Consider the following 27,201-nt stretch of genomic DNA (forward strand, 5'->3'; position numbering starts at 1 on the left):
TCTTGATTAATTCGCTGCCCGAAGCTAGTATTTTCTTTCATCACAGAAGACTTGCAAATGTTCCCATAAGAGCCATCTTTCTTTCCCAAGGAATCTATTCATACATCTAATCATAAACACATGTCGGCCCTTACAAATCAATGAACAAGCGTATTAGAAAGATTATCGTTTCTTAGCATACTCCGGCTTCAACGTCCACTTGCCGCGTCGGCTGCGGCCCCCCTTCTCCAGGACGGCAATGGTGTTGAGCATCTCCTTAAACTCGGCGGTCTTCTGCGGCGTCGTGCAATGGTGGTTGAACTGATCGATCAGCATCTGCGTGTAGACCGAGCCGCCATGGGCGGTGATGAAGTCGCGCAGCAGGGTGATGAAGTCGATTCCACTGGGCGTACCAGCAGCAGCAGCAGCAGCAGCAGCCCGCGACGACGACAACGGGGCCGGGCTGTTCGTGTTGCTTCGCGAGGCGGGGGAAGGTCTCTGCGAGGCAGCAGTCGCAGAAGAGGAAAGATTGGCTAGGATGCTAGCGGACGAGGGGCCGGCGCCCGCCCGTCTCGCGCTGCTGCCGCCGACGCCTCTTGCAAAGGGGGAGGATATCCGCTCTTCGGGTCTGCCGGCCACGCCGAACTGGCCGGTCCAGGTGGGTGTGCCGATGGGGACGGAGCGGGCGGCTTCCCCGGCGCGCCGGAGCTCTTCCGCTGCTTCGGCGGCCACGCGCTTGGCTTCGGCCTCGATGATCTTGGGATCGGCCCGGACGACGCGTCTGCCGTTCAGGATCTGGTCGTGCTCGAGGGCGGAGTGCACGCCGGAGCGCGCGAAGATCTTCTCCATGATGCGCGCTTCTTGGTTTGCATTGCCGGGCCCGCCGGCGGCGGTGGAGGGTTCGGTCTCGTTTTGTGGTTGCTGCTGTTGTTGTTGCTGCTGCTCCTGTTCGCCCTGGTATTCTTCGATCGAGGCAACGCCCGCCGCTTTGCGGATGTCCCTCTTCTCGTCTTCGACGTCTGCGAGGTTTGCAGCGGCCGTTGAGGCTGTGTTGTTGTTGTCGCCGTTCTTGAAGGTCGTGGCTGCTGTGTCTTTGAAGATCTTGCTGGTCTCGGTGGCCCCTTGGTTATCCTCGCCAAGGGAGAATAGATCGTGCAAGTCGCTCATCTGGAAGGTCTGTCGTTGATTGGGGTCCTTCAGGATCTTGTTGGTGAGGAACTGCTTGAAGATCTGACGATGGTAGATCTTTTCCTCGATGGTTCCGGCCGTCATCAGTCGATAGATCGTGACGTCCCGCTTCTGCCCGAGTCTCCACGCCCGCTCGCGGGCTTGCATATCTGTAGATGGGTTCCAGTCCGGATCGTAGATGATGACGCGATCCGCACCGGTGAGGTTCACACCCAGTCCGCCGACCTTGGTCGTAAGCAGGAATACGTGAAGGTCTGGGTCGTTGTTGAACTCATCGACCATCGTCTGCCGATGCTGGATCGGGGTGGTGCCATCCATTCGGCGGTAGTTGAATCCAGACATCGCCCGCACGAACTTTTCCAAAATGTCTAACATGATTCGGTGTTGGCAGAAGAGTAGCGTCTTGTGTCCAGTGTCCTTCCATAGTTCAAGCAGTGATTTTACGACCTGCATCTTGCCAGATCTGCTGCCGCTTCCGTAATCCTTTGCCGAGGACTGGAGTTTGTGGCTTGGTAGGTCGGGATGGTTGCAGATCTTTCGCAGGATATCAACGCCGTACAGGACTTGTCGGCGCTTGTTGAGGATAGCTTGCATCTCGGATGAGCCAAGGAATGCCTCGTATGCCTCTCGTTGCACCTTGGTCAGTTTACAGAAGAGAACCTGCTCGCTCTTCTTCGGAAGGTCTGAAGCCACGTCTATCTTGAAGCGCTGCAGAAGGTAGGGACTGATAGCGTCTTTCAGAGTCTCAGCACACTTGACGGCGGTTTGAACCTGCAGGTTCGAAGCGTTTGCATAACCACCTTGACGAATCGGGAACTCGAATTGATTGCGAAAGTTCACCAAAGTTCCCAGCCGCATCGGGAAGACAAAGTCGAATAAAGACCAGAGCTCCGTGAGGTTATTCTGCATGGGGGTGCCTGAGAGAATGATCCGATGCGGCGTGCGAAGCTCTTTGCAGTGGATCGTGATCGAGGTATTTGGATTGCGGATCTTGTGGCCTTCATCCAGAACAGCGCAACCCCACTCAATTGGTATGGCAAGAGAAGCGTAAGTCTGGAGACCTGAGTAGGTCGTTACTAGCACATGTCCTTCCTCGACCACGCGCTTGACGACTTTGCGCGCCGCTTTCAGACCATTAGGCATACGTCGAGAAGTGGCAGCATTCCAGGCTTGGGACAGCAACGCGTCCTCCCTGCTACTTTCATTTCGAAGGTTGACCATCCCACTACCGGAGGTGTGTAAGATGGAAACGCGAAGGGGGGGCCACCAGCGGTGGAACTCGTTCACCCATTGCTTCATGACTGTTGCGGGGCACACGATGACCACGGGCCGAGTGAGCTGTTTGCTGTAATGCAGACCAGCGATGAACGCAATCACCTGAATGGTCTTGCCCAAACCCATCTCATCACCAATGATACCACCAACCTGCTGCTGTTGCAACTCCCACAGCCACTGTACTCCAGTCCTCTGATAGTCAAACAACAAGGCATGGATATCGCCAGGTATACGATATCCATTGTCATAATGCATATCAGGGACAGTTGGGTGAGGTTTGAACCACTCGTCCTGTTCCTGATCTTCGTCGGAAACCGGATCTTCGTTCATGACATCGTCACCATCTTCTCCTGAATGCTGGGTCTTACGTGCACGTTCTCTTGCCGCACTCCTGCGACTGACCCACGATTGTAGTCTTGTTTGATACACTGTCTCGTTGCCATCGTCCAGCCCGGTGAAGTCTTCAATATCTTCAGCAGACGTCTTCTTTTTCTTCTTCTGGGACATTGCTCGCTCTGACTGTCCTTCAGGAGCCCAGTCTTCTTCATCCTCGAGTTGGGACTCTTCACCGTCTGACGCCACATAATTGGAGTCATCATCTTTCTCCGACCGAGTGCCATCGGGAGCTTCTGAGCTATAGCGCAAATCCTCCTGTTTCTCATGAATCTTCTTAGAAAACTGCTCATGCCCGACCTTTCTTCGCTTTGCACTTCGAATGTCCGCAGACACATCTGTGCTGTCAGGACCACTGGACACGTCGAAATCAAAACCGGGTTGCACCAGGTTCCGATGTGAGACTGCCGATCGAGCCTTGAAGCGCTCCAGGGCCTCTGCCTCATCATGCTCATCCTCGGCGTCAATGAGAGCGTCCTGCAGACTAGCAAGAGGACCATGGTCGGGGCCATGACTCATGTTCATGAAAGGGGTGATTTTCCCCGTGCGAATGAGGTAGTCCCGGCGAGACTCGTTCGGCAGACGTCCGATTCTCGAGGCCTCGCCACCGCCCTCTTGCTCTCGACTTCTATCGACGATGCGCTGCTGGATATCGACCAGGTCATTGGCCAACGCCGTGTTGCGTGACTCGAGGGTCTGAAGTTCATTCTGCGCGCGAACCCTCCCCGCGGTCCCGATGGGCTGGGATAGCCGCTGGTGGAGTTTCAAGATCTGTGACTCGACCTTCCTGCGAGAACAAGAGTGAGCGCCGCTCTACGAAGAATAGCACGGAGGGGGGCCAGAGTTATCATACTGTTTCTCGCGGGTAGTCCGCTCCAGTCTCTTGTTGTCGCGCTCATCGGCCTGTTCCAGGAGCAGCTTGTCTGCCTACGCGTACGGTCAGTAAGTAATGCGTCCAGAAGTGTATCGCATGTGGGGCCATGCTACTTGCCTGGCGGGCGATATCTCGCTCCAGATCATCCTGATCACGGACATCGGCCTGCAGCTCTTTCAAGCGGCTCGCCTCGTTGATCGCCACGGAGGGTCCGGAAGACTGTGCAGATGTGACAGTTGCATCAGACGGCTCCGTTGGCCTTTCTTCCACAGGGTCTCGGGCACTCGAGCCTTCCGCCTCGTGCTTGATACTTGTTTCGTCATCCATGAATGGATCGGCGGTTAATCATATCCCTTGAGGCCCAGGTTTGCTGCTTTTCCCTGCACGATTACAGCTTTCATGCGAGCAGGGGATCTCGCGGCCTTGCAGTAGTCTTGGAAGTTCAGCCCAGTGATCTGATCCAGGATGATGGTGGAGCCTTCAGGTGGGTTGCTGTGCTGTAGAGCAACACACTGTGAGCGATGACCTAGGCGGTGATCGTTTGTGCCTGAGATCTCAGGTTACGGTTGCCCAGAAGTTTGGCTCTGATCACGTGCCTGTTGCCTGTGCAGTACGTCATTTCCCTACTGACTTGGGATGCTTGTAGCACAGCAGATAGTGAGTGCAAGTACACAAGTAGCTTAGACCATAAAAAGCATGGCTATAAGTCATTTCCTGTTCAACTGTATCGGCAAGATTGCACGAGTATGATCACTGATCGCCTAGCGGGTTGCCTGCTTCTGCTGTGTAATTATGCTCATCCAGCTGCAGCTATCCTTATAAGTTAGTGCCAGCCATCGCGAAAAGAACTTCTTGAATACTGTGGTGCTGGACTCCCATGAACGATATCTTATTCTGGCTTTGAAAAGCTCGGTTCCACAGCTGATAGCGGTCGGACCAAACAGCATGGCATTAGACCGCTTGCGCGTCCATCTCCTTGAACTAAGATAACGTAGCGGGGAACTTTTACACTATCGAACGATGGATCCCCTCGATTAGGGGCGACCTTCAGCATACATGTTCCTATAGTTTAGTCTAGTCAACTCACCCAACGATCCACACCATCAAAAAACTTACCTGAGCAAGAACCAGCGACAACCCTTACCGTACACACAAACCACATTTCACGACTCCGTTGACCGATCGCAAATATCCTCTTCACAATGAAAGCAGCACTAGTGGTCGTCGACATGCAGGAGGACTTTTGTCCTCCCGTACGTTTCCCCTTCCCCCCCAAAGAAAAATCTACGAATCCAATCTACGAAAAGTACGAGATAAGAAGGCTAACCCCCGGGGAAAAAAAAACAGAACGGCTCCCTAGCCGTCGAAGGCGCGCGCGACCTCGCCCCAACCATCAACACGCTGCTCGCGCACCGTGGCTTCAGCTTCCGAGTCTCCTCGCAAGACTACCACCCAGCGGACCATATCTCCTTCGCCCCGAACCACCCGGCGCCCAACAATATCCCCTTCGAGTGTACCATCACGCTCAGCAACCCGGCGCCGGGCAAGCACACCGAGACCAAGCCCCAACGGCTGTGGCCGGTACACTGCGTCGCGGACACGTCGGGGGCGGCGCTGATCCCGGAGATCGACGCGGCGCGCATCGACCTGTTCGTCAAGAAGGGGATGGACGCGCGCGTGGAGATGTACTCGGTGTTCGCCGACGCGTTCGGGAACCGCAACAGCCTGGAGCTGAACCGGCGGTCGGTGGATTGCGATCTCGAGGCCGAGCTGCGGGCTCGGGGGGTTACGGCGGTGTTCTCGGTGGGTGTCGCCGGGGATTACTGCGTCAAGTGCACGGCGATCGATGCGGCGAGAGCCGGGTTCCGGAGTTATTTCGTGGAGGATGCGACGCGGTGCGTGGATCCGGTGGTCGGGTGGGAGGAGGCGAGGCGGGAGTTGCGCGAGGCGGGGGTCGTGATCGTGAGGTCGGATGGGCCTGAGATTGCGGGGTTGGTCGGTTGATTCGATGCGTCTCTCTGTTTGTATGGTAATAGTTAGACGGAGGAGGGGGGTTTCAGGGGGTAGTGAGTTGGTTGGGATTCTTAGGAAGGCGGATGGACGGATTGGTGACTGGGCTGGCGCTAAAAGAGCCCCCCGAGGGCCCGAATGCTTGGGATTGTCCTTGCCAAGGGAAAACTGTTATTTTGTGGGGAACAGTGAACTTGGCACGTCATTTCTACCACTACCATTTGAGTGAGGTTATTAGTATACTACCTAATGTTTTGGGCGATCATTGAAGCTGGCCAAATTCGGACCTGTTCCGTCATACCGTGTGCGGCCTGTAGGGGAGAATTGTCCAGGCCCAATCATCGAAATGCTATCACGCACAGTGTTCTGTACAGTAATTAGCTTACATGTCTGATGACAGCCTCTGTACTCCGGATGCGGGCGATGATCTTCACGGCCCGGGGGAAAGCAGAACCATCAACCAGAAACTTTGAGTGAGTCGTTCGTTACCGAACGTCTCTACCTATTGTCGAGCCAGATTTATGCTGGAGAAATATGGCATCCAAGTGACACACCATATGGTTTTCACTAAGCTAGATAGACAAGAAATACTCCTGAATGAGCAACCCACTCTACCTACCTAGTACCCCTAACAAAGGAGGTGACAATAACTTATAGTTACACTCCACTCTATCGGTAGACACAATATCGACGCCTCATTCAGGAATGCACAGCGAGTCAGGGGGTCGGCGTCTGCCTTGATTGACTGCCTCACCTACCTATGATTACCATCACTGGCAGTTGCACTCTTCCCCGGGGCCCTTCTTTTCTCAGCCCTGCACATCCATGCCTTTTCCAATGATCGCCATTAGTTGCCACTTCCGGACCCGCCGCAATCAATCCCCGTTAAGGTCATACCAACAGGGTCAGAATAAGGTTGACAGTGAAAGCTACGGGGGGTAAAACCGCACCTACACCTACACCTGTTAAATGACTTTCCCTCCTCCCTCCGCCTTCTCTCTCTCCCTTCTCACTTACCTGTCAAAGCTGTATATACAGCTCGGCAGCTCCTTTTTCTGTGTCCAGGGTTCCTCCCTTTGTGCTCATTTCCAGCCACACATCCCAAATAAACATTTCCGCCCCAAAAACCCTCACTTTACCTTAATCCCGAGAAGATGTCACCCACGGTCGCAGCAATGCCGACAGCAACAACGGCCTTCCCCCCGCGACAGAGACCGGGATACCTGACCGAGAAAGGCCGCCCCCTAGCCACCGTGGCCGACTCCCCCACACCAACCATCCAGAAGCACAACGCCCCCAAAGACGAAGCCCCAGAAGAAGAAGCACCCCTGCCCTACTGGCTCACCAACATTCCGCGATCCCAATGGCCCCCCTCCTGTCCCAGCTACCTCCGCGACATCTCCCAGAAGAACATCGAGATCCTCTCGACCCCGGACCATCTCTACCAAAGACAGGGGTGGGACCTCGTCACAGAGCTCGTCCGTATGTGCGTTGCTATCGTTGAATCTCGTATCCACGACGCCGTAGCGTGTCACTGGCAGACAACCGCTAACTTAAAAACCCCCGGTAATAATGGCAGGCACGAACCGAATCGACCGCTTCCAGCGCCTCCCCAGCGATCTCCGCCGGTACCTGGAGTACAAGGCGCGGATCGTCGCCGAGTACGGGTCGATCATGCGCTTCGTCGTCAAGGAGCGATTGCGGTGGGGGGAAGGCTTGCAGAGTGATTTGCGCGCCAAGGGGAGGCCGTTTGAGTTCGATGGTTCGCCCAACAACAAAGCCCAGCCCCCTGTCCCCAACCAGTCAAAGCCCGTATAACCCGCTAACCTCCTGATCCAAAAAAAAAAACACAGAGGACCTCCGCATCCTATACAACGACTGGCCATACGGCCTGGAGCCGGATATCGTGCACCTGGTCGTGTGGACCAAGTTCCCGCTGGAGGACGATCCGGTCGTGGATGATTTGACGCCGCGCGCGCGGCGCGAGATCGACGGGTTCGTGCGGCGGACGTTCCATGCGAGGATGGCGCCGGAGCAGGTGAGATTTTCTTTTTTCTTTGCTGAGTTTTCGGCGGGAGCGGCGGGGGGGGGAAGGGAGCGCAATGTTTTGTTAACAATAAGATGCTTCAGGTGATCTGGTTCCGGAACTGGAGGTCGCTCAAGTCGGTCCATGCCGTCGAGCATTTCCATGTCATGTTGTATCGGCCCCCGGCCGCGTTTTTGGAGGAGATTACCCGCGGCGATTTGCCGGCGCACGTGATCGGGTAGCCTAGCTGGTCTGTGGAGGATTGAACGGATCGGAACCTGAATCATGGCGCTGTCTGGCTTAGACTTGCTAGAGGTGGATTGGCGTTGGAAGATTATTTGCTGGTGTGATGAGTATACAAAGCTTTTTTTTCTTTTTGAAACTACAATCGCCCTACATAGTAACATCTGTTGCATCGGCTCACAACCATAGAAACACTAGCACACTCAAGAACTATGCTACTGATTTCGGGAATACTGCTACTGAATCACTCATCTTGAACAAAGAAAATATTGGATTTATTTTAATGATTATCATGGTATATACTGCAGATTCTATCGGTTGGCTTGGCAGAGCCACCGCCTGCCAAGCGCAGGATGGAAATTATGCAAGGTCAAATGTACTTTACAAGCTCCGCTAAAACCCGTCATATCCAAGCTTCACGAGGAAATAGGATTAGACAGTCAGAGCTGAAACGAGGGAAAGAAGAATGGCCCCAAGGTGGGCTGATTGACCAGTAGAAGCCAAACACTCTACCATCCAAAGATGTCGCCAACGCTGAGTATGCTCCACCGCACACCGGCCACGGAGAACAAGATAAGAACAATGTCGACGACACTCAGCACAGCGGCGCCCATCATGAAGCGGGGGCTGAAGATCCGATACAACATGAGGTGACGGCGCAGATGGCCGGCCCACATCGTGGTTGCTACGTTGATGGTGGCGAAATACAGGATGTAGGTGCTCGCCGCCTGGATGGCGTCGGAGAGGATGCGGATCGCTGGGTTGCTCGCCTTGCTTGTCGACGTGGCTTCCTCGCTGAGTTGCAGAGGTCGCTTCCACAGGACGGTCAGGGGAACGGCGACCGCGGTGAGGATCTGGGGACCGAAGGTGTTGAGAACGACGAGGATCGGGGACCAAGGGTACTGCACCGAGGACAGCGGAATGAAAGCGGACTCCCACTGGATGCTGCTCAACGTGGCTTGGTGACCCGTCTTGAAATAGTAGAATGACCCCAGCACTGCCAAGATGATCGGTCCGATCGACGAATTGCTAGTCACCAGGCCGTTGGTGTCGAGGATTTCGAGCAAGGAGAGGATCTGCCAGAGCAGCAGCCCCATCGCGCCCTGGCCCATGGGCTTCTGCATAAGGATGATACCTAGGCAGAAGTTGACGACCAAGAGGAAGTACCGCGTTCCGTAGACGTTGCCGAAACCCAAGATTGTGACGGTCGTTCTCCCCGCTGACGAGAACGAGGGTGTTTTTCCCTTGGCTTCAGGGTCGTTGTTGCCCTGGCTGACGTTGATGCTGATGCACGGCTTTGTGTAGATGAAAGCTGTCGTGCCTGCGACAAAAGCCAGAGCTAGGACAAGCTGAGCCAGGAAGACCCGGCTTGACTTCAATGTCTCCTTGCTCATGGGCAGCCACTCACCATCGTCAGCACCCTCGAGTACCCAGAAGACAGCAACCAAAAACAGCCCCAGTCGGAACGCAGACCCGATCCAGAGAGGGGCGGCACCTTGATACGATTTCGAACCTGCGTAAAAGGACTTCACAACAGTCGGGAGTACAAAGGCCAAGATCAGGGGAATGATGAGCTGCCAAGGGGCGGAGGTTGAAGACGTTGCCGAAGAATAGTAGGTTGAACGACAGAATGGCATTTGCTCTTCACGACACAGCCGAGACATAGATGCCACTCTTCCTAAAATGACGAAGAGAATGGAATGATAGACGCCCAAGACCCGGTCTGCAGTCAATTTCTGACGCATTGAAGATACACCAGCGAGAACACCAAAAGTCGAAAGGAAGAACAAGAGTATTTCATCTTCCCAGATAGTGTAAGAATTAGAAGCAAACCCGACGGACTGTGCGACGGTGAAGACAATAGCAAGCCAGCCCCACAATGTCTTAGGCAGAGGCACTGTCAGTTGCTTGGGGCGGGAGAACAATGACCATGAAGCGCTGAGAATCCCTCCTGTGGCTGCAAATAAGACTGATTCCTCGATCAGCGGGCTAGCGACCACGCCTATAAGCACGAGCAGAGCGCCACTGATGGCACCCACGCCAGTGCCTGCTCCAACGGACGTAAGCAGAGCGTTATTGAGTACAGTCTGCCCCGTCCTGATTCCACGTGCATAAAACACCAGCAAGACGATTGCGGCAAGCAGAATAGCAATACCCTGGGCCATACTCCACTCGTCAAATTTGGCCCAGAGGCTGCGACAGACTTGGAGGGTGTTCCGCTGGTAGTGCCTGTACGAATCGTAGACCGGTCGCAACGTAGAGGGATTGGATTTGCCGACCCAGGGGATGTTCTGCCAGTCGTTCTCTGCTGCATTCCACAGCTCAATTGACTGAAGGCTGTTCCCTTCTTCCGCCCCGCGTACCGATGCATACTCTTGCTGATAGCGTTTGATCTGCGCCGAAGTCAGGCGGTTGACAGTCACTAGGTTCTTCCAGTTGTTGCCATTGGGCCCGGCAAATGCTTCCTCAATAGGCGAACCAAGATTGTTGAAAGGGATGGGTATTCCGAGAAGAAGAGACAGCGTAGGCACAAGATCGACCTGCGGAATGAAGCGGTTGCTGGCTTGCGCGGGCGGCTTTACATTCTCTTCGCTAGTCCGTCCAAATATGCCCTTCTTCGAATACATCCACAATGCGGCATTTACTTCATCATCCGACTCGCCGCCGTGGTCGCCCTTTTGATCCATGCCGTGGTCGCCCATGACTACCAGAAGAGTTTTGTCGTCCAGCTTTGCCATCACATCGCGGATCAGCTTGTCCATTTGTTGAAGCTTCGTAGCCATTGCTGGGTGGTTGGGTCCGTAGCGGTGGCCCGCATGGTCGACTCCAAGATAGTGCCCGAAGACAACGTCCCATTTTGTGGCATTAGCAGGATGTAGAAGCGGAAGGAGATGCTCCGTCACGCCGTTGTCGACAGTATGCAGATCCCAAACATTGAATGAATCATAAGGACGTGTCAGATTCGCATCGAAGTAGTCGGGGAAGAGTGACTGCCATGTATCATCACCCAACTGCACCAGAGTCTTCCCGGCCGCGCGAAGCTGAGCAACAATGTTATCCTCGTCAATGGCTGTTCCAGCAAAGTTGGACCCAGCATCAACAAAAGTTGGCAGTGTTCCGGTTGTCAGTCCTTTCAGCCGCTGTAGCGTGGTTGTTGGCGGGTCAGCAATGAACGGAAGCAAAAAGGCGTTTTCCGGTGTGTTCACAGCTGTCTCGTAAAGGACGGGAATGTTATTATAGAACAGGGGGTCTGATTCCGCGTCCACATCCGAGGTAAAAGGAACCGTGAAATCATATCTCAGGGCATCGATGATGAGAACGACGGCCTTGTCAAATGACTTCTTATGCCAACACCCGTCACTCTTCTTGACACTTGTATCGGCTAAGGGAAGCACATCGCATGAAGACTTATTTTCCAGCACCATACGAGTTAACAAAAATCCTTTGGTGAAGAAGAATATCCCCACGACGTGCAGAAACCTATTGGTGGACGAGCATGAGCGGTGCGCAATTTCGCTAAGTATGGGGGAGTTTGAGTCTGAAAGGTGTGGCTTACAGAAACCACACAAGCACTCCAAGAAGACCCAAGTGTTTCAATTTGAAGTCCCCTTCCAAGCCATTCAAAAAATTTTGCGCATTGTTGTTGGATACTTTTGGCACGGTTGTTTTGCGATCGGTGCGATCTGAGGCTCGCCCTGGGGAGCTTGTAGAAGCGGTTGCTGCGATCTCCGTATGGTGGCTCTCACGGCGAGAGCCTGCGTCGGTTGAGGACAGCATCACAGGATGCGATGCTTAGCTGTGATGGGGTGGGTGGGTGACAAACGTGGAGTCGGAGAGCGAGGTGTGTGGCATCAGAACAGGGAGGTCAATGGCTCCTAAAACAAGAATCTGGTTAGCTTTCTTTGGAGAGGTCTGCGTTGAGAAGCTCCAGAAGATCTTCGAGACTAACAGGAACTCATTGACACAAATAGGAGGTGACTGCTATTCCTATTTTTTTTTCTCGCGACTGCGCTTCTCCCTGTCGCTTGACACTTCGACGAACGGATTGAGGGGAGCTCAGTACGGCGCAAGCATGATTCACGCAGTACAAATCGATCCGGTCAAGGTGATGGAGCTCTCAGGGGCGAAAATCGCGCAGTTGACGAGAAGGAGCGAAGCATTGGGTAGGGGAAAGAAACCAGTGGACTCGATGCGCAACCCCCGTGACGTCGGGAAATCGGCGCTTTCGCTTTCGGCATCCCCTCCTTTCCTCCACCAATATTTCCGCCTTCATTGGCCGGAGCGGCTCGGAACATTCAAAGAACCCTGTGCGGTAGAAAGCGGGTCTGCCATGAGCCCACCAGGCCCGTTTCGGCCATCCTCTCTTATTGCGCGCAATGATTCCACCAAGTTGTGAATGCACACAGAACATACATAGGCCCAGTATGCAAATCAATCCCAGCTTGAGTTGGGGATCAGCTATCCTGTAGCTGATATACAACACAACATTCTGGTAACAGATCGTCACAGAGAGCTGATCCATGCAATAGATATCGAGCCAATAATGGTTCTAGTTTTTGAAATATATGTTCGCAGTACGGATGCCACGACCAAGTGAAGCTACCTAAGTCTAGGTTCAACTGTTATCTTTAAATTTCGGACAACAATCTCATGTCATCTTATCGTCTATCAGCAATTGTTGTACAGTGAGAACACAGGTCATCTGAGCTATTTTTTGAGTATATATGGAATATTTCTGCGTCACGTAATACCAAGCTCTTCTTATAAGTAGAAATATTCCATATAATTCTATAAAATACTGTTTTTTATTATGAAAATTCTGTGTTTCTATAACACACAATAAAAATATAATCCTAAGCAGGTATTTGTTCAAAGAATATTTAAGATGCAAGAATCCTACTGGCAAGAACTGGTAAAATAGCTTCGTCACGACAGGATCATGACTGGTATTGCTATACACCTATTTGACATGATCGCCCTTTAAAAGAGCCCGGGTCCAAGCATCCACACACAGGCTTCTCCGAGACCTTGATCCTATCACTAGGTAGCCACTTAGCGGAGGTTTGCACGGTTAGTGGCTTCATAATCATGCATTGACCGCACCCTTAGCCACTTGCCACAAGCGCCGGGCGGGATAAACCTAAAATCAGGACTTTATCTAAAACGAGATAGCAGAGGTAATCTCAATTGCACCGAGAAAGTATTTGTGGTGTTTGTTTGACACTCACCCCTCTTGCGAGATGTCCCCCTTCAGTCACTGGGGTATGTTTTATAGAGATCCAGCGATGGCGTGGTGTGAACCTCCCAACACAAGCCTGCGAAGTGACCTTCATCCCGCTCCCAGAGACAAATTCTGTAGACATAACTTAGTTAATAAGAGTCAAATAGACTATTATACCTTGACCTGATCTTGACCGTACAGTTAAGAGATTTCGTATACCTTGCTCTGACTGCCAGGTTACAGTCAGGTTATGGTTAAGGTATAACAGTCAGGTTAAGCAGTCTACACCTATTCTACTTATAAAATACTATATAATCTTTGTAACCGTATACTATCTTTCTTACCTATTTTCTATATATGTTTATAGGGCTGAATGCTATAGTAAATAGATATACATCTTATCTATAGAATATATTACTCACATATACACGTCTCTACTAGGCATGCAGGGACTGGTCCGGGGTGCGGCTGGCACCTGTTTACACTATGTATTCCCTTATGGAATAGGTGTAAAGGTTGGAAGGGCGAAGGCCCTTCCAGTAATTTAGAATATAGCATTAAGACTACGCAGAGTATGCCAACAAGCGTACTATCATATATATAAGATTCAAAAGGCACAGCCGCTTAGAATAACTTTCTAAACATAAAACGAATTGATATATCTAGTTGGAGGGTTTGAACGGTCTTAAAGAACTACTACTATAAGCAACTGCGGCGGTCAGCGAGGCGGCAGCAGACCGCGCCACCTGCTTGTTGTTGCGCCGGTTCGGTGTCGAATTGCGTTAGTTCTTCTGTATTATGTGACTGCCGCTCAGTACAAGCCACCCACGCCTACAGCAGGCTTGCACAAGATCTCGAGTATAATCTAAACGAAAAAACAATTATCCAGGCCCTCTAGATCGGAAGTTATTTTCAAAATCCGTACAGATTCACCCGATAGATACTCACGGATAGCTTCGGGATCAATCAGGGGTTGCTCGGGACACTTACTGTTGTGCTTACTCCACACTATTGTAGAAAAGGTGGTTGCTGCTACAACGAAAATGATATATTATAGGAAAGTTCTGTTTGGTTCAGAGTGGTCGCTTTGGTTAACTGGGAATTAGGGCCCGGGGGGAGACGGAACCTTTCCGGCAAGCGGCCCTTATGTCCACGATGCCGGTCATCCCCCCCCGCCCAACATTCTCTGCAATAGAATTAGTGACGTTACTGTTTTCTCGCTTGATTTACCCGACCCTTCCGTGACCGTTTGCGAGATAGAAGCACAGGGCAAGATTGACTTCCCGACGACTTCCTGGCGATCCCCGGGATTTGGTCCTGTGCCATCATGGGAACTGCTTAACACCCTGGATCTCTTAGTGCCCGAGTTTTCAATCCGAGGCTCGAGACCACACCGTGTCTATTATCCACAAAATATGGGTATCCTCTCTACTACAAACATTCCTAAGGAGACTGTCTCGACACTCGAGCCTGTCCCAGTACCGGAAGATGGGGTTGTTATGCAAGTCCGGGCAGGAAAGGTCCGCAAAGCCGCTCTAGGAGGCGAAATCACCTCCGCCATCTACAAACAGGAACAGGAGGGCCCAATCTTCTGCAGTGCGACCGGCTTCACTGGGGATGAGCATGCCTCCCATCGGCACGGGGGCACGGAGCGCGCAGTGCATCAGTACAACCCTGACCACTACGCGGATTGGCAAGCCGAGAGCACCCCAGAGCCGCAGCTGTACGAGGTCGGGGCCTACGGCGAGAATCTGGTGACCACCATCCTCAGTGAAGAAAATGTGTGCATAGGGGATGTGTTCCGGCTCGGCGACGAGGTGCTGCTGGAGGTCAGCGAGCCTCGACACCCGTGTTACAAGCTCAACTCTCGCTTCCAATGGCAGAGAGCGTTGAACCGCACAATCCGGACGGGCCGGTCAGGCTGGAACATGCGCGTCTTACGGACAGGGACGGTGTGCAAAGGCGACTCAATGTCTTTGATCCAGCGCCCCTTTCCCCAGTGGTCGGTTCTTAACGTCCAGCGAGTCATACGAGCAAGAAATGTCCCGCTGTCTCTGTTGGCAGAATGCACCCAGCTACCCCTGACAGATCTGTTCCTGGACCTGGTTAACAGCAGATTACGGCAAGCCCCCAAAACATATACTCTTGTGGACGCTATGAACGTCACTCCGCGCGTCAGACAGCTCCAATTCGCGTTGAAGGACTCCCTGGTTCTGGCCCAACCCGAGTTCAATCCGTACGCTTTCGCGCAAATCACCTTTGGGCCCGACTCGCGCTATTCTCGATCGTACTCCATCGTCGACGGCGACTTACACAAATTTAGTCTGGGTGTGGCCTTGGACCGGCACTCACGCGGTGGCTCAGCATACCTCCACCATGAGCTCAAAATCGGTGACGAGATCGTCATGGCCCCCGGGTCAAACCCTGGGGCGCAGGAAAGCGACGCAAAATGTGACCAGGGTTTAGCACGGATTCTGATCGTCGGGGGGATTGGAATCACTGCCTTTCTCCCCTCTATCCGTGAGTGGGAGCAGAAAGGCTTGCCGTATCATGTTCATTACGCGGCGCGGAGTCCGGAACAGGCGGCGTTTCTAGAACGACTCCCGGCCGACAAGACTACGCTATATGCGAGTTCCAGAAATCAGCGGCTTGATATTGCAAATGTCATACCACAGCCCGGGCCGGACAATACGTATCAAGCCCGTATCTTCTCGTGTGGACCATCACGTATGATGCAGGAATGTGCACGGATCACCGCTGAACTTGCCTATCCGGAGCATATGGTTCATTTTGAAGACTTTGGGAGCGGTGATGGCGGCAATCTGGGTGAGGCTTTCGAGGTGGAGGTCGACGAGCCGGACACGAACAGGCACGAAACACTGACGGTTCCTGAGAATAAAACTATGCTCGATGTCTTGAACGATGCAGGATTTGACATTGTGTTCTCATGCAAGTCGGGCGCTTGTGGAGCCTGTAAGGTCAAGGTCTGTGAAGGGAAGGTGGATTACCGGAGCACGGCGCTTCTTGCCAAGGAAAAGGGGGCTGCGTTGCAGAGTTGCGTAGATCGTGGTCTTGGAAAGCTCAAGATAGAGGTCGACTGAATGGCTGGGCGTAGTTCAAGACGGTTCACAGGGTTGTTTATATGTGAAGAATTTAGCTAGTTCAATTACTACAACATTTAAAACTATCATTTATCCTGTCATCAAGCTATTCAAAATTATCATAGACTGAGGCTGGAATATGCTTCCAGAGTTTCAAGATGAATTATTTTACACTAAAATTGTTAAATATGGTCAAGGTTCCTTGAGTCTTAATATATGTATTTAGGTTCCAAGTAATGATGTATAATAACCGTTAGCAAATTAATTTTGACTGAGAATTAGGATCAGAGCTACCAATAAGATAAAATCCAGTCAAACAAACAAAAAAATTAAAAAGAAAAAAAAATAGGATAGGCTAGAATGCACGGCATTGTCAGCGTAAGCAAAGCTAATTATCGGAATAAAAATAAATATGATAATTCTAAAACCTTAAGACGCACTAAACAAGAGATCACACTTGATCCGCATCTTAAGCTTCTTAAAAGTATTTGTAGAACTATAAATACACAATCTTATGATTTGCATTTCCTTTGTACAAGGTGAAACTCATCGCGATTCTCAGTGGCTGGTAGATGGGCTATACGGAGTGATTTCTTGATTCCTTCGTAGTTGGACAAGCTAGGTTCTTCATGTATCAATAAGCCACAAAAAGGAGACCAACTAATATAGTTCTCTCCGAGTTGCTGAAGTCTTTTCCCTAAACTCTCATAACGTAGCACAATATCCACACAGTAAAATACCATTCTATTCAATCAAATACTGCGTCCGTTTCCGTCTTTCTGTTTCATAACATATTCACAAACTAGAGCCAGAGTTGTCCCTGCAGTCAAAGACACGGGCAATAACCCTGTTGGCGAACGCGTCTCGTATCGAGATAGCAACGGAATAGCTAGACAATAGCCTTGTTAGCATTCAAAACATGTTTCTGAACATTGGGGTTGAAATACTCACGTCCCACCTACTATCATCAACAGCCCCACCGCTACAATCACCGCATGAAGCGTATACTTGACCCTCTGTCCGGCTGACCCCACTCCGCAGCCTCTCTGATCATACATCCACAAGAGCAGCGGGAATACCAAACTGAAGGGGGCGAAACAGACTGCGCTGGCCAGCCCAAGCAAGTAATTCAGGATCGGCACCGCCTCGGCCACGACGAATGCAGCTGCGCCCAGAAGCAAGTTGCTACCGAGCCATGTGGACCAGTGAGTGAGCGTGTTTGCTTGCATGTGCCTCGAGTCGCGCAGCAGGCGCACAAAGACGTACTTGGCTGCGACGTGCTGGTAGATGCCGACTCCAACGACCAGCCCCGGCAGCGCGATCCCGTACGAGATCTTCTTGAACAGTGGACCGGCGCTGCCGAAGGCGGGAGAGGAAAGCCAGGCGCCGCAATAGCGGTATATAACCACACTGAAGGTGAGGTAGATGGCACCAACAATGAAGCCGGCCAGGAGACACGCTTTGCGATAGTCCTGTGGCCGACGCATCTCGGAGATGACGGGCAGAAACATGGACGAGCCACTCGTGCTGACGAAAACGTTCGCTGTGTTGAGCATGCCGATGACAAAGTTGGGTTTCGCGAAGGGCGCCCAACCCAGGTCAAAGTCCCCCGTCGCAGGCGCTGCTGCCGGCCGGTCTTGCTGCGTGACCGCGACGGTGAAGACGAAGACGGCGAGGAAGAAGGTCACGAAGCCGAACCAGGTCAGCCAGCCGAGCCGCGAGAACGTGCGAATGGACGAGCACATGGTAATCAGGATCGCGGACACGAGGGCAAATACCACTGTACATGTGCCATGGTTTGACAACGCATTGAAGGCGGTTCCTGTTGTGACGATTCCGCTCGCGGAGACCAGGATCTGAGCAATGACGATTTGGACACCCACAATCTCACGACCAGTACGTCCCCAGAGGAGTCCCATCATGTCCGCCAGCACTGGCGATCACAACCGTTAGATTTGATGGCTCCCAAGGGCTCTGCGGGGGGGCGGTCTTACTGTGGCACTCAGGGTGTTTGTTCCGAAACTCGCCAAGGATGACCCCGGTATCTGCACGTCACGTATCCACTCAGCATAACAGGTCCGTGATATAGGGCCTGGGAATCGTGGTAGTTTCGACTTACATGTGTTCAATGCAGTGAACCCGACAATCAATACACACCCCCCGACGGAACCAAGTGCCGCCAGGGCCGCTGGAATGGTGAGAATGCTCATCGCGAAATTGATCTTGATAAAAACCACCGTCGCTCGTTGCCAGCTGACGCTCCTGAATCCGACGCTGCCCTCCTCCACGTGGAAGATCTCGTGAGCTTCCCCGACTTCTGTATCCTTGGGTGGAACGTCATCCTCCTGGAGCGCACCGAGCGCGACCTTGTCAGTCTTGGGGGATGTGTTCTCCTGAATGGAAGATGCTCTTTTAATCGCCATGGTTAGCCAGGTCACGAGAATATGAAGAAATCTGGGAGCTCGAACGAAGGACCAAGGTAGCTCTAGATATACCTCGCCCAGGCTTCCGCCTGGGAGAGTCTTATCTCTTCCAGATTGCGGGGAAGATCTGAGACCCCAAGTTGGATAAGCCCAAGAGGGCAAATTAGTCCAGACTCTCGGGGATGACTGGGGGATATTCGGCAATGCAGTTATTCGCTCGCGGGTTTCGGTTGTGCGATACCTTGGTGAGCGCTGTTATCAGTTTGTCCCCTTGGCGCGAAACTGTAGCGGCTGTGCGGGGGTATATTTCATTCAAGTTGTAGATAAGACCAGCGGTACCCGGGGAGTTACGAAGCAAAGCTCAAGCAAAACTCTACTTTCGCCACTTGCCACACCCTCGCTTTATGTTTCTCGCGGTAGTCTATGGTGAAGCTAATCAGGTAGCTGTGGTAATCAAAACCCATCCCAGGAATGGGGTAAATCGTGTTGGTCGCGGTATGCGTACGTAAGGAAGTACTGAGAAAAACACCTGCCCAGGCAGCTGGACGTCCTGCTATGATTGCCCGACCTCTATCATTACGTCCTATGATTCTCCCGTGAGAGACAGACATGCTAATAGTGCCATTTTCGTATTCTGTAAGCTCTTCAACTAGGGTTGGGGTTGGAGAAGGAAACAGTTATCTTCCCCACCCCTCAACCTTGCTGGGATGCAGGGCACGGTCAATTAATGCCCCATCCTTGCGGGTTAGTCGGGTGGCCAAATTGCCCTATGTGACCACACGCAATTGGGAAAGACCTTGAGGAACGACAGGAAGGCGCAAATAGGATTAGAATAGTCCAACAAGCTTAGAGAAATGGGCATTGTTCCGGCTATCCTTTGTCTGACGACGCGAAGTGTACGCTTATAGGTCACTGCGAAAGCCCTCAGATTAAGCATGGTCTTTGTTCACATTATATTGCATTAGTACATTAGCAGAATGCCACCCATATTCCTGTCCCTGACAAACAAGTCATGACCCGGGATCGCGGGTGAAGTCTCACCTATTACTGTACATTGAGGGCAAGTCAGAAAGCAGCCGACACTAATGCGTGGAAACCAGCGATCGCCGGTCTCTAAAGCTAAACAACCTTTTGAAAACACGTTAAGCTCAAGTATCTCGGGCCTCAGCTGTTGGGAAAATGAATCTGGAGGCATCTAGGAAGTCTCGATGCCGCGGGTTCAAGGCCGTTGCCTTCAGAGTGATATCAAGCACCAAGGATTGGCCATGCTTCAGAAACGCGATTCCACCCTACTATGACGGAGTGACTGTATTGATATACCGACTATTCACAAGGTAAAGAATACTCAATTACGGTATACATATGAGAAATTGTTTGAGCATCTTTGAGCATCAATCCGGCTAGCGGACGGCTGAAGCATAGTAATATTTTTGTGCTCTCAACGCAACAGTGCCTCCACGGCGGACGCACATTGAATCAGTTCTTCGTCCCTCATGGGCCTGCCTATTAGCTGGATATGGCACGGGGCCCCCTCCACTTCCTGTGGTTTATCTGCGGCAAGTCAGCGCGTGCAATCAAATTGGGATGTTTGCAACTTACACTCTGGCGTATACGAGACATCCCGCACGAATGTCGCATCTTCAGCGCTTGCCGCACTACTATACGGTATGACACAGGCTGGGTACTGGATGTACTGTTAGCTGCCACGGAAGCCGCTTGGGGCTGATCCTGATGTTTACGTACGTTGAATAGGTTACAGAAAACGGTGTATGAAGCCACGCCAATCGTGTCATGCGGTACCGCACAGCTCTGGTAGGCAGGCCCGACAAGAACATCCAGCTGATTGTCAACGAATACACGCCTCATCCGGGTGAGAAGACCAGCTTTGGCAACGTTGAGCTCGTATAGTTCACGGAGTCGAGGCGCTGGGCCACTGCCATCGACATCGAACGTCGATCGCAGTGACGGGATAAACGGCTCGTCACCCCTGGTTACGTGGGTCAATGGAGTACGGTCGGGGTCCATATTAAAAAGCCGGAAGGCAATGTCTTTGGCCTCGGAGATCGATGGCATCTGCGTCGAGATATCGACCATCGTGTGGCCTGCCGCTTCCAGCTTGTCGATTGCACGTTGCAACGCACGCTGCATGGGAGGGTGCAAGGGGTACAAAGGGTCTTCTGGAAGCACACCGATCCGAAGAGTTGAGCTCCGCGGGGTCACACCCCGCCACGGTACGTCCAACGCATTGTCGTCGAGATCAGCCGGACGGGAGTTGATCGCCACTTTCAGCAGCAGCGCAGCATCCCGAACCGTGTGGCACAGGGGGCCTGCGGAGGGCAGAATGCCGTTGCTTGTCATGCCAGGGCGTGCGGCGGAGGACTGGCCCCCGTACGGAACTCGATTTACCGAAGGCTTGAAGCCAGTAAGGCCGCAGCAGAGCGCCGGCACACGGATGGACCCCGCGATATCAGTTCCGATGCCCAGGAGAGAGCCCCGCAATGCAAGAAGAGCGCCTTCCCCACCAGTGCTACCACCCGCTGTGAGGTTCAGGTTATGGGGGTTCAGCGTGCGACCAAAGATGTTGTTGTGTGTGTCCAGCGTCATCATCGTCTGTGGGATGTTTGTCTTGACGTAGAAGACCGCGCCCGCCGCCAGGAGAATATCTACCACGACCGAGTTTTTTTCTTGCGGCGGCCGGTCCAGGCACGACACAAAGCCCATCGTGGTGGGCACACCGGCAATGCTGTATGACTCCTTCACACTGATGGGGAGACCATGTAACGGACCAACTGTCTTTCCCGTAGCCGCCAGGTGCTCATCTAACTCCTGGGCTCTGCGAAGAGCCGTGTCGAAGAACATCTCGGTCAGACAGGAGGTCAGTTGTTGCGCAATGGCTGCCCGCTTGCAGAAAGCGGTCGTGACCTCGACTGCGCTGTACTCGCGCGAGGCGAGCTTTTCCAATAAGGCGGTCGCGTCGACGGTTTCTGTGATCTCGATCTCTCTAGGGGATAGAAGGCCACAGCGCTGTGGAATATCGAGCACTGTTGGCGGGGACCCCTCGGGCGGGGCAAGAAAAGAGGCCGGCAGGAGCCATTGTGATGGAATGCTTTGTTGCGCTTGCGACCGTTTGTGCGCGGCCTTTTCCTGCCATGTAGCCTGTGCCATCGTGATGAACGAATCCGAATTGGCGGTACTATACGAGCGACTCGATTGGTAGAAACTTCATGGCCGTATCTTAATTTGCAATTTGCCGAGGGGGGTGATATAGTTAGTTAGTAGTGTGGCCTGCGGTCCGAGTCCGGCTCCAGAGCGTTAAGCTCCCCGAAGCTCCCCGCCGTAAAGCCGGCGAGTAGAGATCATGGGCCGGGATCGGAGAAAGCCATTAGTTATCAGTGGCAAGGGAAGTTGAGTGGCGACTCTCTATCCCCTGTTTTCCCCTGTCTCCCCCACTGTCTTCCCCCTTCCCCCTCCCCCCCCCCGGTCCCCGCTTTGTAAGCGGAGATCCTTCTTCCGTAATTCCGGTCCCCCAGATAAGCTCTCGTGGAAGTCCCGATGTCAGTCAGCGAGATCAACACGATAGGCTTCCCATCACAAGGTATGCCAGTCGGTGGGTTCGCTGCAACCTGTAGCTTCCCTGCGTATCCTGCTTATCAGTTCAAACCCCGCTTCTCCGCTAATTAGCCTCGGACGGACCCACCAGTGACTTAATTCCTGATCAAGTTCAATTCGACGACATGTTCTTATTATCAGGCAGAAGCAACCTCGCATTTATGGATTCCTTCTCGCATTGAAACTCTGACCACCAACCCATTGAATGCAAGAGCATGTCTGACGCTCACAGGGAAGGTTTGCCGCTTGCAAAGCGGCGGCGCGTGGCTCTGGCATGCAGCGCATGCCGCACTCGAAAGTCAAGGTCAGACAAACCTCCCCCAGGAGGAGCGCCGCACCCGAACGCATTGCTGAAATATCATAAACTGCAGATGTGATGGACGGCGGCCATCCTGCTCGACATGTACAGCATTGACGCTCGAGTGTTTATATGATCCGCCAGATTCAGCAGCCAATGTACTGGTGCGGAAAGAATACGTCTCAGAGCTTGAGCAACGCCTGAAGCATGTGGAATCCCTGCTACGGCGACATGACGATCTACTGACGGGACACCTTGCCTCATGCTCAACGAGTGCACCCCAGTTCCTCACGGGACGCGCTGGAGATCGGGCGAGCGTGTCCAGCGTCGACCACGCACAGGGCGGAATTCACCTCAACGCACTGGACGTGGACGATGCAGAATCTGACGAGACAAAGACCGATGGCCTTGCCATCAAATTTGTGGAAGAGCCAACCCCGGTCTACTACGGTCGATCCTCCAGCATTGCATTCACTCGATGCTTACTGCGGGCCATGTCTGTGGCGCCGAGGACCAAGCAGACCGAAACCCCAATCTCTTGTAGGGAGGCCGGCTCCGTCGACTGCAGGCCCGCGGATCCCGCGCAGCAATACTCCCCGTCGGTGCTGGATTCTCCCAAAAGCGAGTGTGTCTCCGCCACGGCCTTGCCCTCAGAGGATGAAATGGATACATTGCTCACAGCTTACTTCAACGCTTGGGGGTCGCTTTTCCCGTTCCTTCATGAGCCGACCTTCAGGCAAATCTATGAAGATTGCAAGGCTAATGGATTCAGAAAGGCTCGTCGAACCTGGCTGGGCCTGCTAAATATGATGTTCGCAATGACTACCAACATTGATCAAAGAGCAGAGGTGTCGGCCAAGCAGCGGTTCAGGAAATCTTATGTCTTTTTCCAGCGTGCAGTGGCTCTTTGCAGCGAAATAGCAACGCGAGCTATTAGCCTCGACATTGTACACTACTTTCTACTAGCGGCACTCTATCTGCAAGGCACTCAGCGGTCGATCCAAATCTGGACAGTACATGGGATGCTAGTGAGAGCTGCAATGGCGCTGGGCTTGCATTCTGAGCAAGCGGCCCAGGGACTTCATCCCATACAGGAAGAAATCCGCCGTCGTACATGGCTTACAATATATTGCTTAGATAAGTTGCAAAGCATTACTTCGGGACGGCCGCCATCCATACCAGATGAGTACATTGTTGTGAAGATGCCTTCACCATGGAAAACGACCCCGCACCCGATACAGGGTCAACTCGGGGATGTGGACATCGAGACAGGATTTCTCAGTGCGACTGTGAGGCTCTATCGGATCATGGGACGATCCGTCGCCACACAATACGGCCTCAATTTGGGAGTTCCTGATCAGGAGATGGATGAGAGTACAGCGATACAGGCGGCAAGCGCAATGCGACAGGAGCTACGGCAATGGATCTCTAACCTCCCACCAGCGCTCGCTATAGTAGCCCCGTGCGAAGCTGCATCAACAGGTTCGCATGAGATGACGTACTCGAATCGGTTGCGGGTGATCCTGACCCTCCGGTATCATTTCGCCAACATCCTGATCCACCGCCCACTGCTCTGCGCGACGCTCGGCTATTTGACAGTGCAAGGAGCATCTGTAGCAGGCAATTTGCCGTATAGACTTCGACTCGCGGTGGCCGAAGCCCACGAATGCATACAATCTGCCGAGAAGACGATCGAAATAGTTCATGCAATCCTGACCACGAAAGATCCACGGTCCATTGGCCTGGATGTATGGTTCTTCACGTTGTTCTATGGTACGTATTTCACGGGCTCCGATGCCTGGTGTTTGGCTAACCACTTTCCGACCCCAGTCCTGAACTCGGCTTTGGTTATCCTCGGCCGATCAGTCCTATCTCAACACGGTGTCTATACAAATGACTCAAGCAACTCGGCCGAAGCTCGTCTTGCTCAGGCCTTAGAAGCTCTAGACAGATTGGACAAGGATAATCGTCAAGTCTACAACTGCGCCAAGTTCATCCGGCAACTTTTGGAGCCACAGAATGGTCAAGGTAAGTAGTCAGGCCGCCTCATTGCGTACTCAAGTTGAGACAGAGCTGACAGGCAATAACCTTTCCTATAGCCAGCGGACAGGACCCTAAGTCTCAAGCAGATAAAGGCGGCCTACCCTACGAGCACACATTGCCCACCCTTGGAGTACCACTTCTCAGCGACCCAGATATGGCTCAGTTTTCGAGCCCACATCTTTTGGATTACTCTGTTGAGGAGTTTAACTTAAACCTTGAGCACTTGAATTATTCGTACTGAAGAATACCTGAAAGCTTGCTAGAACATTTACCGGCTTTGCTGCTTGCCAAGTGGCAGCAGAAAGTGAGATCCAAGGCATATAACATAAAATACATGTATAGTAAACTTCCGAGACCACCCAAACCAAGTCGTTCCTGCCGGCGTCAGAATAAGTAGCGTCGTGAGAATTAGATGGATGCTTTGATCTGTGTGTTGATCTTGTCCACTCCCTGGGTCGCCATCTGGACATCCACGTTCAGGTCGTGAAGCCAGATCCATTCGAACCATCCGTGCTGTAATTTGCTCAGGACCTTATTCATGTCTCGCTCCGTCTCCGGATGCAGTTGATAGATCATCTGGCCCATCTCATATGCCCGTTCCAGCTGTCTCTGGGCCCGCGGCCTTCGAACCCCATCATACCCAGCAAATCCCGCACGGAGATATGGTTCCAGAAGATCATCCTTGCGTGGAGTCTGCCAAATCTTGGCGAGCACATTCGATAGGACTAAGGCATCCTCCAAGCCCTGGCCGGCGCCGGCGGCCTGGAAAGGCAGCGAAGCATGGGCACTGTCGCCCAGAAGTACGACGCGATCACGGAAGTACGTCGATGTGTAGCGGTGGTGGAATAGTCCCCACTTGATGGGGCTTGCTTTGCGGAGCAGCTGGCGGAATCGGTCGTCGATGTCGGGGCCCTCGAAATCAGCCATCATCGCCTCGTAGCGGACTTTCTGCGTGACGGCGCTCTTCAGTTCCCAGGGCTTCCCGTCTGCCACGCAAAGCAGAAAGTTCAATTCCTAAAAGGTTTTCCACGGCTGATTAGCGTCCTGAGGTCCGTGCTTGCCACTCAATATGTCGGGGGTCCATTGCGCTTACCTCTCCGCCGGAAATCAGGTAGGTGATGCAAACGCGTCTGTCACCGAGGTACATCTTGGCAACATCCGTGAGATCGCCGAAGATTTCTTGGGCCTCGGCAGTAGGGATCACCCCGCGGTAGCAGTATGAGCCAGCATAGACCGGTTCCACCTCGCTGGGATACAACGGCGATAGCACATGCTCTCTCACGGCGCTCTTGATGCCGTCTGCGCCGACCACCACGCTAGCCTCGGCAGTTTCGCCGTCTGCGAAGGTCAAGACAGCTTTGTCCGATTCCTGTGTGATCGCCGTCAAGCGCTTGTTGAAACGAACATTTTCAATTGGGATGAAACTGGTCATGATTTGAAGGACGTCATTCCGGTGTCCCTATGTCAACTTTAGCACTGCTGCACTCAAAACGCCGGGAGTGGAGGGACAGACAGCTCTGCGGATATATTCTGGGTGGCCCCAGGACGATTTGCCGTACCACGGCTCTTTGAGGCCTGCGTCGGCGGTTAATTGGCAGACCAGTCACCGGTTTGCTTCGGGTAGCACGAAGAGACAGGGAGATCCCTACCAAGGCCCTCCTTAAGCAATAGTCCCTCATAGTAGATATTCTCGGTCTCCTTAGTCTTGTTACCGACGCAGACACGGTCGAATTTAGGGCGAAAGCCCTCTTGGATCATGTCCAACGCCAGGTCGCCATTTGTCCCGAATCCTATGCCAGCACTTTGTGTTGCATCTGCAGTTAGTAAGAAAGAATGGACGCGGCGATCCTACCAAATGGACTGCAAAGCACAAACTCACCCGACAACAGAATATTGAGACGCCGCTTCATAGACGGTGAAAGGCACCCCCTGCTTGTAAAGCCCCATAGCGAGGGCAAGGCCTCCAATCCCCGCGCCTAGACTCGGCCGTTAGCGAGTGCCACAGGGTAGGTAGGGACAAGAGTCCAGAGAGGCCATACCAACAATGGCAACGTGCATTTCTTTGACTTTGTCGTGGCTCATGGCTCTTGTTTATTCACAAGGTTCTTTGCTGGTGATGAATGACTCTGCTGAGAATTATTAGACAAGTGCATGATGCGATATATATCCAGCCATCGAGATTGTATCCCGACAATGACCAAATTACCGGTCTCGATTGCAACCCCAACGGCACAAAGGCCGGGGTGAATCCGGCCGTCATCCGCAGGTACAGAAATCAACCGTTTCGAAAGCGCCGCTGAACCAACCGGCGGGGTCGGGAGTACTATCCATCTCCGCACCCGTGCTCATTCTGGAGGCGGGGATGATTTGATAGCCCGTCGGATGACTCCAAAAGGTATGATGCTTGCCGAGCTTGCTTGCCAGTTTCACAAAGCATCCACAACCGCATCTCCGGATATTCCGAAGATCCCGGAGAACCCCCGCTTACCCCCGCTTGTCCCCCGCTTGTCCCCGCCCA

General features: G+C 52.9%; 9 protein-coding genes across 9 annotated transcripts; 4 read left to right on the forward strand and 5 right to left on the reverse strand.

Annotated features, from left to right (window-relative positions):
• Positions 1-4: 4 nt before the first annotated feature.
• Positions 5-4,178, reverse strand: BO66DRAFT_380202 (DNA-dependent ATPase RAD26). Its single transcript, XM_025645893.1, has 3 exons — positions 3,827-4,178; positions 3,689-3,762; positions 5-3,622 (listed from the first exon to the last, which is right to left on the reverse strand). The coding sequence occupies exons 1-3, from the start codon at positions 4,034-4,036 to the stop codon at positions 163-165; spliced, it is 3,744 nt and encodes a 1,247-aa protein (XP_025500934.1). The 5' UTR covers positions 4,037-4,178; the 3' UTR covers positions 5-162.
• A 450-nt stretch (positions 4,179-4,628) lies between these two features.
• BO66DRAFT_380206 (nicotinamidase) lies at positions 4,629-5,713 on the forward strand (the record flags this gene model as incomplete). The annotated part of the gene is made up of 2 exons (XM_025645894.1): positions 4,629-4,962; positions 5,057-5,713. Exons 1-2 carry the CDS (start codon positions 4,912-4,914, stop codon positions 5,711-5,713), a joined length of 708 nt encoding a protein of 235 aa, XP_025500935.1. The 5' UTR covers positions 4,629-4,911.
• Positions 5,714-6,412: 699 nt separating this feature from the next.
• BO66DRAFT_473785 (GIG1 family protein) lies at positions 6,413-8,092 on the forward strand. The gene is made up of 4 exons (XM_025653084.1): positions 6,413-7,201; positions 7,299-7,481; positions 7,573-7,757; positions 7,850-8,092. Exons 1-4 carry the CDS (start codon positions 6,874-6,876, stop codon positions 7,985-7,987), a joined length of 834 nt encoding a protein of 277 aa, XP_025500936.1. The 5' UTR covers positions 6,413-6,873; the 3' UTR covers positions 7,988-8,092.
• Positions 8,093-8,251: 159 nt separating this feature from the next.
• BO66DRAFT_394149 (mannose-ethanolamine phosphotransferase GPI13) lies at positions 8,252-12,131 on the reverse strand. Its single transcript, XM_025647925.1, has 3 exons — positions 11,938-12,131; positions 11,545-11,863; positions 8,252-11,468 (listed from the first exon to the last, which is right to left on the reverse strand). The coding sequence occupies exons 2-3, from the start codon at positions 11,763-11,765 to the stop codon at positions 8,498-8,500; spliced, it is 3,192 nt and encodes a 1,063-aa protein (XP_025500937.1). The 5' UTR covers positions 11,766-11,863; positions 11,938-12,131; the 3' UTR covers positions 8,252-8,497.
• A 2,287-nt stretch (positions 12,132-14,418) lies between these two features.
• On the forward strand, positions 14,419-16,310 carry BO66DRAFT_473787 (MOSC domain-containing protein; the record flags this gene model as incomplete). Its single annotated transcript, XM_025653085.1, has 1 exon — positions 14,419-16,310. The coding sequence occupies exon 1, from the start codon at positions 14,625-14,627 to the stop codon at positions 16,308-16,310; it is 1,686 nt and encodes a 561-aa protein (XP_025500938.1). The 5' UTR covers positions 14,419-14,624.
• Positions 16,311-17,105: 795 nt separating this feature from the next.
• BO66DRAFT_413906 (putative amino acid transporter) lies at positions 17,106-19,595 on the reverse strand (the record flags this gene model as incomplete). Its single annotated transcript, XM_025649445.1, has 5 exons — positions 17,106-17,199; positions 17,262-18,243; positions 18,305-18,355; positions 18,430-18,719; positions 19,576-19,595. 5 exons carry the CDS (start codon positions 19,593-19,595, stop codon positions 17,106-17,108), a joined length of 1,437 nt encoding a protein of 478 aa, XP_025500939.1.
• Positions 19,596-20,105: 510 nt separating this feature from the next.
• BO66DRAFT_355740 (putative general amidase) lies at positions 20,106-22,007 on the reverse strand. Its single transcript, XM_025644860.1, has 3 exons — positions 20,477-22,007; positions 20,333-20,417; positions 20,106-20,284 (listed from the first exon to the last, which is right to left on the reverse strand). The coding sequence occupies exons 1-3, from the start codon at positions 21,896-21,898 to the stop codon at positions 20,172-20,174; spliced, it is 1,620 nt and encodes a 539-aa protein (XP_025500940.1). The 5' UTR covers positions 21,899-22,007; the 3' UTR covers positions 20,106-20,171.
• Positions 22,008-22,323: 316 nt separating this feature from the next.
• Positions 22,324-24,999, forward strand: BO66DRAFT_355744 (uncharacterized protein). Its single transcript, XM_025644861.1, has 4 exons — positions 22,324-22,646; positions 22,714-24,413; positions 24,471-24,668; positions 24,740-24,999. Exons 1-4 carry the CDS (start codon positions 22,558-22,560, stop codon positions 24,922-24,924), a joined length of 2,172 nt encoding a protein of 723 aa, XP_025500941.1. The 5' UTR covers positions 22,324-22,557; the 3' UTR covers positions 24,925-24,999.
• A 92-nt stretch (positions 25,000-25,091) lies between these two features.
• BO66DRAFT_330080 (FAD/NAD(P)-binding domain-containing protein) lies at positions 25,092-26,765 on the reverse strand (the record flags this gene model as incomplete). Its single annotated transcript, XM_025644046.1, has 6 exons — positions 25,092-25,697; positions 25,777-26,142; positions 26,197-26,258; positions 26,333-26,484; positions 26,563-26,644; positions 26,723-26,765. The coding sequence occupies 6 exons, from the start codon at positions 26,763-26,765 to the stop codon at positions 25,092-25,094; spliced, it is 1,311 nt and encodes a 436-aa protein (XP_025500942.1).
• Between the last annotated feature and the right edge of the window lie 436 nt (positions 26,766-27,201).

Source organism: Aspergillus aculeatinus (genome assembly GCF_003184765.1).
Source record: "Aspergillus aculeatinus CBS 121060 unplaced genomic scaffold BO66scaffold_45, whole genome shotgun sequence".
In the NCBI taxonomy this organism is placed as follows: domain Eukaryota; kingdom Fungi; phylum Ascomycota; class Eurotiomycetes; order Eurotiales; family Aspergillaceae; genus Aspergillus; species Aspergillus aculeatinus.